A 17,156-nucleotide genomic window follows, 5' to 3' on the forward strand; every position below is an offset into this window, starting at 1 on the left:
GAGCAATTACTTCACATAACGAAGGCTCAGAGCTAGATTAACAGCCTGAAAAAATGTAGCCTGTGTAGAGTGTGTGTGCTTGGTTCCCCAGTGAGGTATACAGAAGTCCTATATTCAAACCATAATTAAATGAGAATTTTCTCTCACTCCCTTTCTCTCTGTCTCTCCTTTCTGTCTCTCTACATATGTCTCTCACTCCCCTACACACACACACAAATAAAGATACACACTGAAATAGTTTTTGAAATTTAAGACAGTAGTATTACAAAGGGCAAAATCATAGCCTGAGAAGGATTGACAAGCTTTAATATACTTACTGAATTAGAGACAGCTTGACAATTAAGTAAAAGAAGACTGACTCCTAAAAGTTGACCTCAGACCTCAAGAACACCATGGCACAAAAAACACAAGATCCCATGTGCATGCATGCAATCATGTATTCATGTGTGCAGCCACACAAAAACAAATACAACAAATAAATGTAAATGGATAAATAAATAAATCTGTTAGATAGGAGATGTAATGCAAATATGTAATCTGAGCACTTGGGAGGCTGAGTTTCATGAGACGCTGTCTCAAAATTAAAAAAAAAAAAAATCAATCAAAACCACAAATAAATATCCTAAAGTAAAAAAAAAAATATCCACAGATAACCTGTCTTATCAGTATAACATTAAAGAAGAGTACTGAAGGTTTTAGGGTTCAGTTCACAGTATAAAAATATAATAAACATGTAAATAAATGCAGAGACACAGAACATCAAACCAGCAACAGAATAAGAGCAAGATCCTAGATTTCATAGAACAAAATCTTTCTTTTTTACGATTTATTTATTATTATGTATATAGTGCTCTGCCTTCATGCACACCTGCATGGCAGAAGAGGGCACCAGATCACATTATAGATGATTATGAGCCACCATATGGTTGCTCAGACTTGAACTCAGGAAGGGCAGTAAGTGCTCTTAACCCCTGAGCCATCTCGCCAATCCCTAATATATTATTTTCTAAGGTTCTTTTTTTTTCAGGACAGGATTTCTCTGTGTAGCCTTGGCTGTCCTGGACTCCCTTTGTAGACCAGGCTGGCCTCTGCCTCCCAAGTGCTGAGATTAAAAGCATGTTTCATCACGCCAGGGGAGTGAAATCTTATAATCATTCCTTTCTACAAGTAAATCATCCCCAGGGCTGATACCTGTCACCATAGACAGAATATAAAAAAAATTGTTGTTTATATCAAAGTTTTTATGACTCAGTTTCCTGGAGTACAAATATGGAGCTCACTCATTGATGATTCTGTAATGACAAGTGACAATACTTTACAATACAGAGTGACAAGTCAAAACATAATCTACCTTGTGCTATTATTCAGTATCTTAAATACTCAGTGTCCCAATTGGTCTAGCATTTCATACTATCTCACACAGGTTTTCTATCTTATCAACATTTAGAAACTGGACAACAAATGCTATTCATAGCTTGCTTAGCCAATTTTCCTAATTTTATTTGGGCCCCTATAAAAGCATTATTCATCCCAAATCAGCCAGAAGAAATATTAATAGAACAATGCATCATTTCCCTTAAGGGGGGCATATTGGGTAGATTTTGTATTGCTTTCTTGGTTTATTTGCATTAGGAGTTGGTCATAAGTTATCATTGGTCTTATTTAGTGAGAAAAATAGGTTGGACTCAGATATTTCTCTTTTCCTTTTTCTTTAGCAGGTTTGGAGGTAGTGGTCAAAAAGAAAGGGGGAATACAGAAATATATAGGGATGATAGGATAAAAAGTAGATTATTGAATCTACTCCTCAACTTAAGGCCTTAATTGCTAATCACATAGTTATTTTTAATTCAGTGGTATAGAATTTTGTATATTGATGCAAAATAAGTTTAATTTTGACACATTGGTATAGATTTCAAAGTTAAGATTTTTCATATATACAGTGTTTTGTTTTGTTTTGAGACAGGGTTTCTCTGTGTAGCCTTGGCTGTCCTGGACTCACTTTGTAGACCAGGCTGGCCTTGAACTCACAGGAATCCGCCTGTTTCTGCCTCCTGAGTCCTGGGATTAAAGGCATGTGTCACCACTGCCCGGTGCTGCTGCTGCTGCTGCTGCTGCTTCTGCTGCTGCTTCTTCTTCTTCTTCTTCTTCTTCTTCTTCTTCTTCTTCTTCTTCTTCTTCTTCTTCTTCTTCTTCTTCTTCTTCTTCTTCTTCTTCAGAGGCATATACACTATATATATATTTCTACTATAATGAGGTATTATACTCATACATCAATTATAATATAACGTTTACTTCCAATACTTTGAAAGTAGGCTGTTTAGGATAATTACATAATACAAGTTAATTGTTACTTGATCAATTCATGGTCATTTCAGTTATTAGTCCATATTTAACACAAGAATATACATCATAGGCTTAACAGATAGCTATGATATATAAGGTAAAAAAGATAAGCTCTTCAAAAACCTCAGATACCTTCAGAATATGATATTCAAACATGTTTTTATTATTTTAAAGATTCTTTGATAATAAGACAGGTTAACTCCTTGCCACACCGAGCCTACCTCAAAGAAGATAATGGACCAGATGGGCCTCTAACTCACAGACATTTGCCTGTTTCTGCTTTCCTTCATCCTGGGATTACAGGTGTGTGCTGGACTTTAAAATGCATTCTATGCACTTAAACATACAGTTAATAATAAGTGAATGTATAAGTAAATGTATAAATTTTTAAAGTATCATATTAGTTGATTAGTGCCTATTTCCATCACATACTAACCTTAATGATTTTAACATTTTAATTTATATGGATGTGGTCTCACATAATTCAACTGGATTCTCACTTTCTATATAATAGAAAATAAATGTGAACTTCAGAGTCTCCATCTTACATATTTGGAATGACAACTGTGCACTGATATTTCCAGTAATGCTGTGGATTTAAGGGCTTTTTACATGCTACTTGACATAGCCATGGATGGTTATTAACTAGTGATCTTATTTTCTCTGAATTTCCAGTGGTGGGCCTACTTTTACTTTTTTATGTTATACTATGTTCTTAATTACTAAACTTTAAGTACCTTAATATTATGTTATTTCTTCAGAGTTATGTCAGATACAAGGTTATAAAAAGAAATCACACCCTCATAGTAATTTCTGGTAAAGGAATTTAAGTATACCAATTATTCCTCTCTCTTAAAGCCTCCTTTCCTACAAGCCCTTATTTGTATGTGATCATACCAATAATCCTTACTAACAACTGTGGGATATAAAACTATACTTGGCCTCTCTACTCAAAAAAGCTAATTTTTGGCTAACAGGCTAAAATGATCACCTATGTTTCACTACAGATTAACATAAGCATATATAATAAATGACCTCATATTTTGTTTGGTTCAATAAAAAGATTTTCTACAAGGCCTAATGACTGAAATTTACAGTTATATATAGATAAAATATTATAAAAGATAAACATTAGATGGAGGCAAGGCTCAACAGTGCTTAACACAATACTTAATTTACTCTATTCCATTTTGTATTTAACACACAGTATCTACTCTACTCACAGTGTATTTACTTTAATCTTGGGTAAAATAAATGAATAAATAAATGGATGAATGAAAAAAGAAATGAGCCATTCTTGGCCATTTTATATGTGACCTAACACCCTTGTATTCAATTTAGCCTTGCATTCACCATTATCTGGAAATTTTGAGACAGTTTCACGGTGTAGCCCTGGATGCATGAAACTCACCATGTAGAGAATGTTGTCCTTAATCTCAGAATTTGCTTGCCTCTAACTTCTGTGAGCAATTATTAAAGATGTTTATCACCAAACCAAACATGATAGTTTCTAATCTACTGACCCATGATTCCGTTCCTTCTCTAAGGCCTCCTTGCCCTTGAAATTCAACAATATTCAAACACTAGTCTCCCTAAGTAGTCGAACAAAATAGACAGTACATCTGTCTATCTAAAGTTAAAGGTTCAAAATGACCAACCTTAGCAATTAATGCATATCAAGTCATGGTAAATTATAGACCTTTTGCAATAGTTAAACAAGATATGTCAAAATCAAAATTTTCTATAGAGAAATTTGTAATACTATCTCAGTAAGAATGGTTAAGTTTATGTAGAATCTTCTGCCACTTTAAACAAAATGCGCACAATACTCACTTAGTACACATACTAATTAATCTTCTAAATCAAGGCCTAATGTTCCTTATAAATATTGATAAAATATAATTTAAATGATTTCATTTAGCAAATGTTGGTTTCTATGTCTCAGGAGAAGTCATTGTGTATAGAGACTATCTTGTATATTGTGTGCCTGTCAACTAAAAGACCAATGGCCTTTAGGAAAAGGCAGGATAGAAGGTGGGACATCTGGTAGTAGATAGGATTCTGGGAGAGTCAGTTGGGTGATTCTCTGCCAACATGTGAGGAAGACAGACACATGGTACCTGAGTTCAGGTAACCACCCAGGTAGTAGAATATAGACTAGTAAAATAGGTTTATTCATGTTAAGAACTAGTTAGAAGTGCTGAGCTGTATGTGCAAGGATTTTTAAAATAATAATTTAGTCTCATGAGTCATTATAGTAGAAGCAAAGGGTAGGAGGGAAAAAACCTCTTTCTACACTACTGTCTTAACAAAAAAGTTTAACATTGTTGCAGATGTTTGAACAAGTTATCGAACAGACCCAAAGGAGACAACTAATAAAAGTGGCTACACCAAACACTGGTTTTCAACATTATAATAAGAGAAAGATGTCATATGCATGTAAGACCTCCACAACTACTAGTCATTTCTTTGATTCTAATAAAATAAAGAGACTAGTAAAGATTTTGAATTTTAAGTTTAAAAAACACCTCATTTATATTTCAAATTACTAGTGATCTTTTTTGAATTCTTCTGACACTGGTCTAACAGAATAAAAACAATGTATAAATAAGATTATGTTTGGCAAGTATTTTAAGTGCACTCTTGACATTTGCTGCTGATAAAAAATGTCTACCAAATATTACTACTAAAAGTCAACTTAAATTGTCACCTAAGAGATCTAATGTAATTGGGGTTTTCTGCTTATTAGTTGACTAACTTTGCGGTCAATTAATCCTTATATTGATTTACTAGCCCATAGGAGGGCTAATATCCAAAATATGTAAAGAAATTAAGAAATTAAACACCACGCACCCAATAATCCAATTAAAAAACAGACTATAGAGCTAAACAGAATTCTCAACAGAGGAACGCAAGAGAAGCATGACTATGTAAGAGGAGAATCTTCCCCCCAATACACTTAATGACATTTGTGTTTCACCTTTTAACCAAAGATAATTAAAACATATCTACAAATACATTGTGAATATCAATCATGACACGGTTAAAAAAAATCACAGAACAAATACACGCAAATATTTAAGCACCGGATATGTATTTATATATAATAGCCATAATAGTCAGCTAAAATATCAGAATACCATGGGCTGGGGCTACCATGTAGCCATGGGCTCTTAATATTCTATACCAAGAAAATGCATAAATACCTAAAATACCTAATACTTATATTTTAACACAATCAACATTTATTAGGTTACTATGATGGCATCTGATTATGTTAATCAAACCATAGACATCAGAAAGACAGGCTCTTGCCATACTCACCACATTCCATGGCATACATGCTCTATAAACATCACCCTTTCCTCCTGATATACCTTACAAATGTTGAATGTTGCCTTCCGATTTTTCATGACTTGGGAGCTCCATTTTTAAAAATTCTTATATCCATATCACCAGGTGCCAATGCCTTTTGTGAACCAAGGACATTTCATTTTTGCTTTCAACAAATACAAAACGCAGAAAATGAATTACTTTAATATAATTGTAAAATAATATTAGAGAAAATAGAAAAGTGCATGTTTCAGTTTTGAGTATGCAAATTGCTCACATTAAACATGATTACTTGCTTTTATATGCTATGATAGGGTCTAAGTATATAGTTTAGGGTGGCCTGGAACCTGTAATCCTATCACTACCCTATCTGAAAAGCCAGGATCATAAGTACCACTAAGTCCATCTAAACAAATATTTTCTATGGAGAATAAGCAATATAATATATAGTGAGTCTCAATGACTTGATTCCAGAGGTATTCTAAGATCAAATTTTGAAATCATTATGTTCAGACAAGATCCTACTGTCATCCTAAACCTAGTCAAATCCTCTTTAAATGCTCTATTTTCATCAAGAATTACATTACTTTGTATGGTTTTAACATCTGTCTTAAGCGAAGCTATTATGATTTATAGCCTTCTTATAACACTACAGGGTAGTATTAAACCTCATGAAACTCCATAACATTCATTGAAGAAATTCTTTCTTCAGTCATTAAAATGATAGGGCATCACATGAGACTGAAATAACATGAACACAGATACATGCTATTTCAGAATTAGATACTATTCTATAAAAATAGTATACTTTAATATATTTTATTAAACTAATATACTGAGATGACACATATAGAGACAGAGAAGACACAATAAATATCTTCTTGGAAATATTACGAAAGAAATTTAAAAAGCAATTTCAAATTTTTAACCATTTAAATCTCTTAAAAAATCACTCAATAGACAAGACAGTAAGCCTGTGAAAATCACTAGACATTTACTTGTAGTATTTTCTAACTTTTATAATTCTATATCCAGTGTCCTATTATAAATAAGAAAAACTGGTTTCTTTAAGAAATTACATCATTATATATTAATATTAATATATTAATAAGAGATGTCTGATAAAAATTAGATATTAAATAAGGACTAAATTACTGATAAATAAATATTTCCTGTTTCTTGATAAAGGGTTTCCCTTATCAAATGCTATCCTAAAACTAACTACGTACTCTTGAAAGGACTACTGACCTCACTGCCTCCATTTCCAGCACACACCAGTGAAAATGGTTTATATTTCTGGGGGATCACACTCTTAGTTTCATGCATTCTAGCAGGAACTATCCTACATGCCCAACTTCAATATTCTCTTTAATCTGTGATTATTTGCTCTCCCTGTTTATTCTATAATGAGCTTCTATATGTTCTGCTACCGAAAAGAAAAATAAATGATGCCAATCAAATTATTTATAGATTCGGAGCTAATAAGAGCATATATATTCAAAAATTCTAAATTGTTTTAGGAAACATGGGCTCATATTTATACAAGACTTAGGATTCAATAGGGCATAGCAGAAATATCTGTAACGCTAGCACTTAAGGAGGTAGAAGCAGACGGATGAGAGTTCACCGTTACTGTTGCCCATGGAGAATTTGAGGTCAACCTACTTTGTATAAAACCTGCATCAAACTGAGAATGCAGGAGGCTTTCTCAGCAATTAGAAGAAGTTAATCGAATGTACTTACATGGAAATGTATAGACTGGCATGTTGAAGCGTATTTCTAACCTGTAGAAATTCTTAAGAAAAACAGCTTATAACACATACTCCACTGTTACATAACATTCAGAAAGTTCCATGAATACAGGCAGAAAGAGAGGTATTTATACTAGCAAAACATCTTTTAAAGATGAATCTCTTACAATCTAGGTATCTTATAATTACTTGAAAAGGGGGGGGGGTTGTCCACTTTAGATTAGGAATAAAACAATGGATTTTCTTCAAATGTGCTTTTATCAATCATGCCCAAATCTCGTTTCCTGTATATCAGCCTCCAGAATATGGCAGGGGGTGTTAATTAACATGTACTTCTAAACATGATAGAAAAGCTACATCCATGAAATCCCCACAATATTATTCGTAAAGCAAGACATGTACAATACCACCCATAGAAAATATAACATAGATACAGGATATTTTAGACGGCCACACCCAGATGAAGGACTATCATTGACTGCTAAGAGAAAAAAAGTTTTCAGAGAAAAATCCAATAATTTTTCTGTACATACAAGAAACAAAATGAACCGTGTGTGTGTGTGTGTGTGTGTGTGTGTGTATACGCGCCATGTGTATAATTTTATAAGTTCAATTAATAAAGCATGTTTGGAGGATGTGGAATGTACTAAAAGAATAAGAGGAATGAATAAAAAATTATGTAAATACAGTAATCATGTATTAGATTATTATTTTTATTTAAAAGTAGATAATTCACTCATTACCTCTAGAAATCTCTTCACTCTGTAAAACAGCTTTTTTGTTTGATGACTAATTCAAACTAAAATTATCTACCAAGGAATCCCTTAGCTATAATTCAAAGCCATCACTGGCTCCTCAATGTTTGTAGTAAGTATCACATTAATGGTCATAATAGATAGAAGCTTAATATAAATTTTATTGTGCCATATAATTGCATCAATCATGCACAAACTTATTTTCCAATAAAATGTCAGTTAGCTAGTATTTGTAGATTAATACTTGGTGAGGATACATTCCCAGATCAGGACTTCTATACTCGAAAACAACTGTAAAAACTAAAGCAATCCCTTTCTCAGAAGCATTAACTTGAATTATATGTTTCAATTAATGAGAAAAATGATATGTCAGCATCATAATTTCTTTACAGTGAACTTAAATGTCTGATTTACTATCACCACATACCTTTAAATATGACATGCTAAAGTGACCAGAATGCCATGTGAATCTTAGCAAATAAATCTTCACTTTCCTTGTCTATAAGGTTTTGAACAAAGTTTGAAGTGAATGTCAGGAATTAGGAAAATACATCACAACCATTTCATCCTAAGAAAGTAGCTTGAGTAAACTGTATGTCTGGGTTTACTTAATATAAACTTAATATAATAATGTTTTCCGATGATTCCACCATGAAAAGTTATTCCATTTCACTTAGTTTAAAAAAATCAACAGACAAAGAAAAAAAACCTCAATTCAATTGCTCTATGTGTTTATTATCTATAATTAATGCAATAAGAGGGGTCAGAAAGCTTGCAGGCTACACGATTTCACAAGATGCATTGCAGGGGGAAAAGAAGGGCTGATATTTATCAACCATCTTAGGGTCTTGGTGGACGCATTCCTGGGGGAGGTGGGCCTAAAAAGGAAAATATAACAAAATTCCATTAAAGGTAACAGAATACCAATTCTGAAGGACCTGAATATCTTCCTAGGTCCTAACATAACCCACACTAACCTCTAATGCCTGGTGGAGGGGGTCTCATTCCTGGAGGGGGCATGCCTATAGGTGTCCCTCGAGCAGGGGGAAGGCCAATTGGAGGGCCCATGGGTGGTCTCATACCCGGTGGAGGAGCCATAATTCCTGAAAAATTCACAAGTAAGTAAAGCCTTCATATGTAGCTCAGTACAGGTGTTACAATTTAATACAAAACAGGGGTTAAAGAAATGAGCCAACAGCATGAATGATAAATGAAGTTTTTATATTATAATACCAGAGTGGCACTCCAATTCCAAAGAATCTATAACCTTTCATTTACAAGTATTGATGCTACCTAGCTTAAAACCTTAATGACCTATGAAAGTGACCTGTCAGAAAGATGTACTGGTGCAAAGTGGCGCAAAACTTGTGGGAGTAAGCATTATCTAGTTGGATTTAAGGTCCATTCCTTGAAATGGAACCTATCACAGACACACAGCTTCCTGGAACTGAACCCAAGAAACTGAGACTAGACTGGCAACAAACCTAGGTAAAAACAAACTATCATTTGTCTGCTAAAGGAACAACAATGACAATAGTTTGCTGTGCTGATAGATCAGTGACTTGCACTGAGGAGTTGCCTCCTCCAATAGATGGAAACAAATACAGAAACCCACAAGCAGACAACGTAGAAAGAGAGACCTTGGAATACTCGCTCTTAAACGGGACATCCCCATCTAATCCCTCCCCTCAGGGAAACTCTATACCGAAGAGGGGAAATGTGAAGAGTCAGTGAGGATAGAAACGACTCTGAGACCATGAAGAAAGTGACAAACATGACTTCAGAGCCTGCACATATCAAAATCATATGGAGTCCCAGCACTAAGAGTAGAAATGGGACTGACAGGTTATCTCAGCAGATGAAATGATAAAAATCCAAGCCAGATTAAAAGTATAAAAGGGTGCAGGTTTATTTGGCAACCAGGGATACTAGATGAGTTCAGCACCTCAGGGGAGGAAGTCACGCCCAGATTACGGTAGGAAGGGTTTTTAAGGATCGTAGGGGAAGATGTGAAACTGATGTGTTTGGAAGTTTGGAAGTTTGAAACTTGCTGGACTTGGGAAGGTGGCAACTCCAAGTAAAGGGGTTGGGACAGTCCTCAGGGATGTAGAGACTTTCCTGAAGGGGACAGGTTTAGAGAGAGGGAGTAGATTTACTGGATAATTGTGGAGGTGGGGGGGGGCAGTTGGAGATGTCACCTGAACAGAAAGAAGCTCCAATCCACCCCATAGGTATGCCCCATTGATAACCACTTGCAAAGAAAAAAATGGATACACAATACAAACCATATTTATAGATAGCCCCTTGGTCAGCAGTAGATGGCTAACACAAATGAACTCAATAGTAGTTTTGGAGGTTTTGTCTCACAGTCCTTTGAACATTTACTGATTTTTAGATTTGATTAAATATTATGATTTTGGGTTTTTTTTTAATGGGTATTTTTGTGCATATGCTTCAGTGTATGGGTCTTTTGTTTGTTTACTTTTATAGCTTTTTTTGCTGTTTTTTGTTTTGTCCTAAACTGCTTTTTGGTGGTGGCTGCATTTCATCTTATTTGATTTTATTATTATTTAGATGCCTGCTCACAATCTAATTAGAGAAAAAAGGGTTTCATTTGGGTGAATGGGGAAATGGGGATTAGTTAGGGGAGGAAAAAAACATATTCAGGATATATTGTATAAAATAAAATGTTTACACCAGCATAGGGCACAAAGCAGGGTGTGGTGGAGCACACTTTTAATCCTAGCACTCAGAAGGCATGGGTAGGCATGTTTTCATGAGTTCAGGGCCAGCCTGGTCTACAAAGGAAATTTTAGGACAGCCAGGCTACACAGATAAACAAAACAAAAACAAAACAAAACAAAAATCTATTTTCAATAGTAAATAACAATAAACTAGTCACATGGTTCCTAAATTCTAAGCAAGGCAAAGACGTGATGCTTTATTTCATTATATCATTTATAGTACCTTAAGATGTTATCTCCTCAAGATGATATAATCTCTTAAAAATCCAAATCATTATTCATCATTAGGCCCTTACCTGGAGGTGGGGTTGCTCTGCCCACAGGTGGCGGTGGCGTGCCCCGCCCTGGTGGGTACTGTGTTGGGGCTCCAGCAATGCTGGCAGTAGCAGCAACAGCAGCAGCTGCTACAGTGCCTCTTCCTTGTGGAGTCATGACCTGAGAAATTATTCAAAGAAGAAAGATGAGGATATTTTCATTTTTCCAAAACAGGAAAATGAATAGTGAATAAGTTCTACTACAATCGGATTTGCTATGTCATATACTTATTTTTTTTTAAGTTGGTGAAGAATAAATCCAGGGATTAATGCACGCTAAGCAAATGCTCTTGCTTTGCTGCAGTGCTAGGTACTTGGCTTCTTGTTTGTTTTGTTTTGTCCTTTATTTTTGTTGTTGTTGTTTTTTAGACAATAGTATCTGTATGTAGTAGTCTTGTCCTAGAAGTCACAGAGACATGGCTGCCTCGGCCTTTAGAATGCTGAGATCAAAGACACGCACTACTGCACTCAGCTTCAGTCTCGTGTTTTTAAATCTTGGCATATTATCATTTCCTAAGCTTTTGATTTTTTTCAATCTGGCATATACTTAGCAAGTATTAATCTCTTCATCCAGACTTGAATATCTATCATGTCTTTTTAGAACAGATATGAACTTAAATAATATAGATATAGCCTTAAAAGTTTCCATGTTGCCTTAGTTCCAGGCTCTAGTCATATTTTCTTATTAATAAAAAACCATGTTCTAGTTCCTACCTGCTGGGATGGACCTCCAACTCCTCGGACAGGGCCTGCTAATCCAGCAGGAGCTTGCGGAATAGGTACACCAGCTGGTACTCCTCTGCCAGCTGCCCTCCCAACCCCAGGGCCACCTGCAGCGCCAGCAAGTGGCACACGAGCAATTCCAGTCTGAAATAAAAAAATGTATAGCTTATAAAACATGGCCGATTCGTTCAAATGTGAGTAATGTTTTTTGAAAGGCAAATTCCATCAGTCATGTTCACAATCCACCTATCTTCTATTCTGTATATACAAATGATTAAATGGGATGGTATAGCGAAAGGAACTCTTTAGCACCCTTCAGATTTTTAATATATAATTTTCACTCGTGAATCTATATTTAAAGAGGCAAACTCTAAAACAATTTTCTTCTCTATAAAAAAATTGACTAAACTGCATTCATAACTCTGTGGTATTCACTTTAAACATGTAATAGAATTAGCATGTTGGCTGGGCGGTAGAGGTGTATGCCTTTAATCCCAGTACTCAGGAGGCAGAGACAGAGGCAGGTGGATCACTGTGAGTTTGAAGCCAGCCTGGTCTACAATGCAAGTCCAGGACAGCCAAGGCTACACAAAAAAACCCTCTCTAAAAAAAAACTATATATATATATATATATATATATATATATATATATATATATATATATATATATATATATATATCATGATGATACCAGAATACAAGAAGTGCTTTTGGAAAATTTAAATGAATGTGCTTTCTTACTGCATTAGAAAGGAAAAATAAAGTACACAAGTCTAAGTCTAAACTATAGTACTTTCCATGAAAATTTATGTACATTTAAATGGTGTCCAGTTTTTCCAGTGATTGCTCTTTAGAGAGTTGTACCACTACAATGTGTGTTTGGTAATTATTGACTGTATTCACAAAATAGACTTGTGGAAAATGTTATGTCCTATGTAACAACAGAGTGACTGGATTTTATTAAATAATAAAGTCAACTCCATACCATAAATTAGGTGGAATCACAAATAAATCCTTTATTACCAAAGTACTGATATTAAGTACTAAGAACACTATTTGATCAAGTATATTATAGTGTGCCTTTACAGTATAGTGATGAGACATTCAAATAACAATATACCTTCCATATTATGGATCTACCTTTTATAAATACATTTAAAAAGTCAAAAACATAAAAATCTTGCCCTACATATTCCTTACATCTTTAGGAGGTGGACCCTCCACAGTCATGGAAACCAAGTTCTCCCCTCGAAGCAAGACCAGACCCAAAACCCGCTTTTCTTCACGCTCTGGCTGTTTTGCATTCTTTGGCCTATAAATCAGAAGAAAATAAACATCAGAGAATTACATTTTTGTGATCCTTACTTATCAAAGACATCAATTAAGACAAAACTTGATGCAAAGTTTCTCATGTAAACAGTAATTTATTTGCCTGCTTACTCTGAGGAATTAGTTATGTGTAAACAGTAAAATTATTTTCCTATGAATACCCCATCGATATTATACAAATACACAAAATGATGGCCTCTTTGCAAAATTTCAATGTGAATGAAGTGTCAAACCCTATTAATACAGAAATAATTGAAGCCTCAATTATTTTAAAATGATAAATATATTAAAAGTAATTATAATCAATTAATATTGGCATCAAATTTTTATTTTTGCCAACAACATTTACATACAATAGCACCAACGCAATGTAAGATCTTACTCAAATTTGAATATGGGGTAACAGGCAAGATAACTAACTGAATGGCCCCATTACAGTTTCTGTATTTACTTAAGTCACCCTGTGTAATCTTTAGCTCCTATCTTTTCTTCTGCTCCTGCTTCTCATATCATCACTCAGAACAGACTTACTTGATCTTCCTGAACTCATCACAATCACAGAGGATCAAATTCATATGCTTGTCAAACGCCTTAAAGGTGCCAATGAAGATTCTGCCATCTTGCAGGATACATCTCATTCTGTAATCAATGTGCTGCAGCATCTTGCTACTCTTACCCACAGTCTGCAAGTTATAAAGGAGCATCAGCAGTAAGTTCCTCTGCAGCCCAGTTTTCTAACTTTTTCTTGTTTATTACCTACATTTATAACCAACTTTTTTTTAGCAAAGTCTCCTTTATTTTTCTATATTTTCTAAATACTAAAATATCAAACAAATTGACTGAAGTTGACTTTAAATATCTCTTTACTCCTCAGAACCTTAAGGAAGGATCTATTTTATCTAATAACTTTGATAAATTTATCTCTAAGATGGAAGCTCCTAAACCAACAACCTTTGGAGTTTCTATTACAGTTTTCATGCTCTCCTTCTACAAGATTTCACAAACTTCTAACAAAGCACCTGGCACTCTGAATTATTTTTAATGACCAAACAACTCTACCTCAATAAAAAAAAAACTACAAATACCAAAATGATGTGGGTCTGATGAATCTGGGAACCCTTGAGGAACTAATGGTTTTCATTGTCATTTCATCAGACCCACATCATTATAAAATAAAGTACCCTTGATAGTTTGACAGGAATCAGGGTAACAAGATTGGCATTGAAATTGCTATGCACCCTTATTTTTGCTGCCTTTACCACCCAAATGTGGGGGTTTTAGCCATGAGTCACATTACTTGAATTTAAGAGTGTCATGCTTTCCTTTGCAAATTTGTGCTCCTGACTTCCAGAATCACAGTACTCTATTTAGGGCAATCTCTCTTTATCCAACTTTACTTCTCCATGCTAATTAAAAAGCATTGAAATCTGTTACTTCCCAATAGTCTGTGTTTTTGTTCTGTAATTTTATGTAAGAGTCATCTATGTAAAAGTTGGTCCCTTAAAAGTTATAATCATCAACTAAAAGTAAAAGGATAGGCCACCCCCTGGTATTCTTTCCAAAGCTTTTGACCACCATAACAGGACAAACATAGGTCATCTCTTAATTATTAAGTTATGGAATGAGCACTCATCTCTTAGATGAATCCTTATTTCTAAATTTTGGAACTTAAAAATCCCACACATTGAGAATCTATGACTTGGGGTCATTACATCATCTATCGCTGTTTTAATGTGTAACTTACCATGATTGCTGTTCCACAATAGACGTTGTCAACAGTAAATTTTCAAGATCTTTAATTATTGGGGGAGGGATATAAATAAAGGTCTGATTCAGGTTCTTAGATACAATGTTAAGTTTGACCAAAGTTTCACAAACAGTGTATGGGTCCTGCAGAGAAAAACATATTTTAACTGACTTCACTTTAATCTGCTGTTTTAAAAAACAGCAACTTTGAAACAATATAATTTCATAAATATCCATGCTCTCGTATCCAACAATGAACAAATTTCAGTCCTCTACCTTAACACTCATTTTACCCACTTGATCTATGAAACCCATTGGCTACCTGTTTTGTGAAGAGTTCCTTCATTTTATGTTTCTGGGTGTATTTTAGAGGCCAGATAGTAATGATGCCTTCCTTTTTGACAGAGAATACAGACATAATATATATTGGAGAAAAGACAGAGATTTTCAACATATTGGAAAAACTAAAAAAATAATTAACAACAATTAAGGACAGTGAATGACAGCTTTCCCAGAGGACTCAGCCTCAATTTCCAGCACCTATGCCAGCTCACAACCATCTATAACTCAAGCTCCAGGAAATCTGATGCTTTCTTCTGGCCACACATGGTAAATAGACATACATGCATGCAAAATATCTTACACATAAATAAAGAAATTAATGAATAAAATAAATAAATAAGACAAAACTGACAGGTGTTATGGCCCACACTTTTAGTTCCAGCACTGTGGAGACAGAGTCAGGCACTTCTGTTATTTCAACCCCACTCCATTCTCCATAGTGAATTCCAGGCCAGCCAAGAGCACATAATGAGATCCAGCCTGAATGAATGAATAAAAATAGAAAGATAACTCTAGTATGGTAGCACATGCCTATAATTTCAACATTGAATTCATAGAGGCAGGAAGATAAGGAGTCCAAGGCATCCTTGGCCACCAAAAATATAAGGTCTGATTCTGCGGTTTCGAATGGTTTGTAACTCAAACCCAAATTGCCATGCTGCTGTTGCGAATGTTGTGGGTACAAGTAAAACCTATACCAAAAGCACAATATTAGAAAATGACAAAAAGAAACTTCTCTATGTAGATAGAAGAATGAAAATATAGGTACTTGCCGGAAGCAGAGGCACATGCCTGTAATCCCAGGACTTGGGGGAGGCAGAGGCAGGTTGATCTCTGTTGAGTTCAAGGCCAGCTTGGTCTGTCTACAAAGTGAGTCCAGGACAGCCAAGTCTACACAGAGAAACCCTGTCTTGAAAAAGGAAAAAGTAAAGAAATAAAGAAAAGGACAGTATAGGCATTTTTATTCCAAAAAGAGCCTCTGATTTGAAAGAAAAATGCCACCAAGAAAAGGATAACATACTTTTAAAATACTGGCATTAGATACTGAAGATAACATTACACACTGAGTTGAATGGTGTATAAAACCAAACAGAGTATCTACCCACAACATAGATAAACAACTAATAGATATTTATTCAGTATGGGAATGTATTCTAGGAACTAAAAACCGAAAAGTCTTTACATGGAAACCATCAATACCGCATGTACATTTTCCAATTCCGCTATGTGAAAACAGTAATTTCAGTGATGGTCAATGACTTTGCTTCAAAGATTAACAAAGTATTAATGAGGTCATTCTTATTTATCCTCACAGTGCTCTTCTTAAAGGCCTATTAAGTATCTATAGCAAAAACAAAAAGGGTAAACGAAGCACATGAGAGAAAATATGCTAAGAATACAATATACAGTTATGTGAAAATGTTCAAATAAATTGGTTTGGGACGCAGCAATGTCTCTAGCAGTTAAGAACACAAGCTTATCGCTCCAGAGGACCTATGCTTAGTTCCAGGGAATAGGATTGTTCACAATCATCTTTAACTTTAGTTCTAGGAGATAAGATGCCCTCTTCTGAACTCTATAAGCACTATATGCAGGTACATGGTTTACAAACATGCAGGCAAAACACCATATTGATATAGTACTTTTAAATTAAAAAATTATTTGGCTTGAAAGAAAATGATTTGGAAAAGAAAACCAAAGCACCACATTTTAAATAGCTTTTTCTGTAAGAGCAGAAAATCTAAATAAATCTCTACTGGGGTTGGTGTTATTGGG

General features: G+C 34.7%; 1 protein-coding gene across 1 annotated transcript; it reads right to left on the reverse strand.

The window, feature by feature from the left end:
- Positions 1 to 8,323: 8,323 nt before the first annotated feature.
- SNRPN (small nuclear ribonucleoprotein polypeptide N) lies at positions 8,324 to 15,177 on the reverse strand. Its single transcript, XM_084774152.1, has 7 exons — positions 15,037 to 15,177; positions 13,824 to 13,975; positions 13,164 to 13,275; positions 11,955 to 12,107; positions 11,223 to 11,361; positions 9,160 to 9,285; positions 8,324 to 9,060 (listed from the first exon to the last, which is right to left on the reverse strand). The coding sequence occupies exons 1-7, from the start codon at positions 15,037 to 15,039 to the stop codon at positions 9,023 to 9,025; spliced, it is 723 nt and encodes a 240-aa protein (XP_084630278.1). The 5' UTR covers positions 15,040 to 15,177; the 3' UTR covers positions 8,324 to 9,022.
- Positions 15,178 to 17,156: the final 1,979 nt, after the last annotated feature.

Source organism: Acomys minous (genome assembly GCF_964271855.1).
Source record: "Acomys minous genome assembly, chromosome: 2".
Classification (NCBI taxonomy): Eukaryota; Metazoa; Chordata; class Mammalia; order Rodentia; family Muridae; genus Acomys; species Acomys minous.

Bases quoted from the DNA above. Each gene is read 5' to 3' on its own strand.
- SNRPN (XM_084774152.1), bottom strand. The intron at 12,108-13,163 runs GTAAGGAATATG...TTTTTATTTCAG, and splicing joins AGGGTCCACCTCCTAAAGAT to ACTGGAATTGCTCGTGTGCC. The intron at 11,362-11,954 runs GTAGGAACTAGA...ATAATTTCTCAG, and splicing joins TTGGAGGTCCATCCCAGCAG to GTCATGACTCCACAAGGAAG.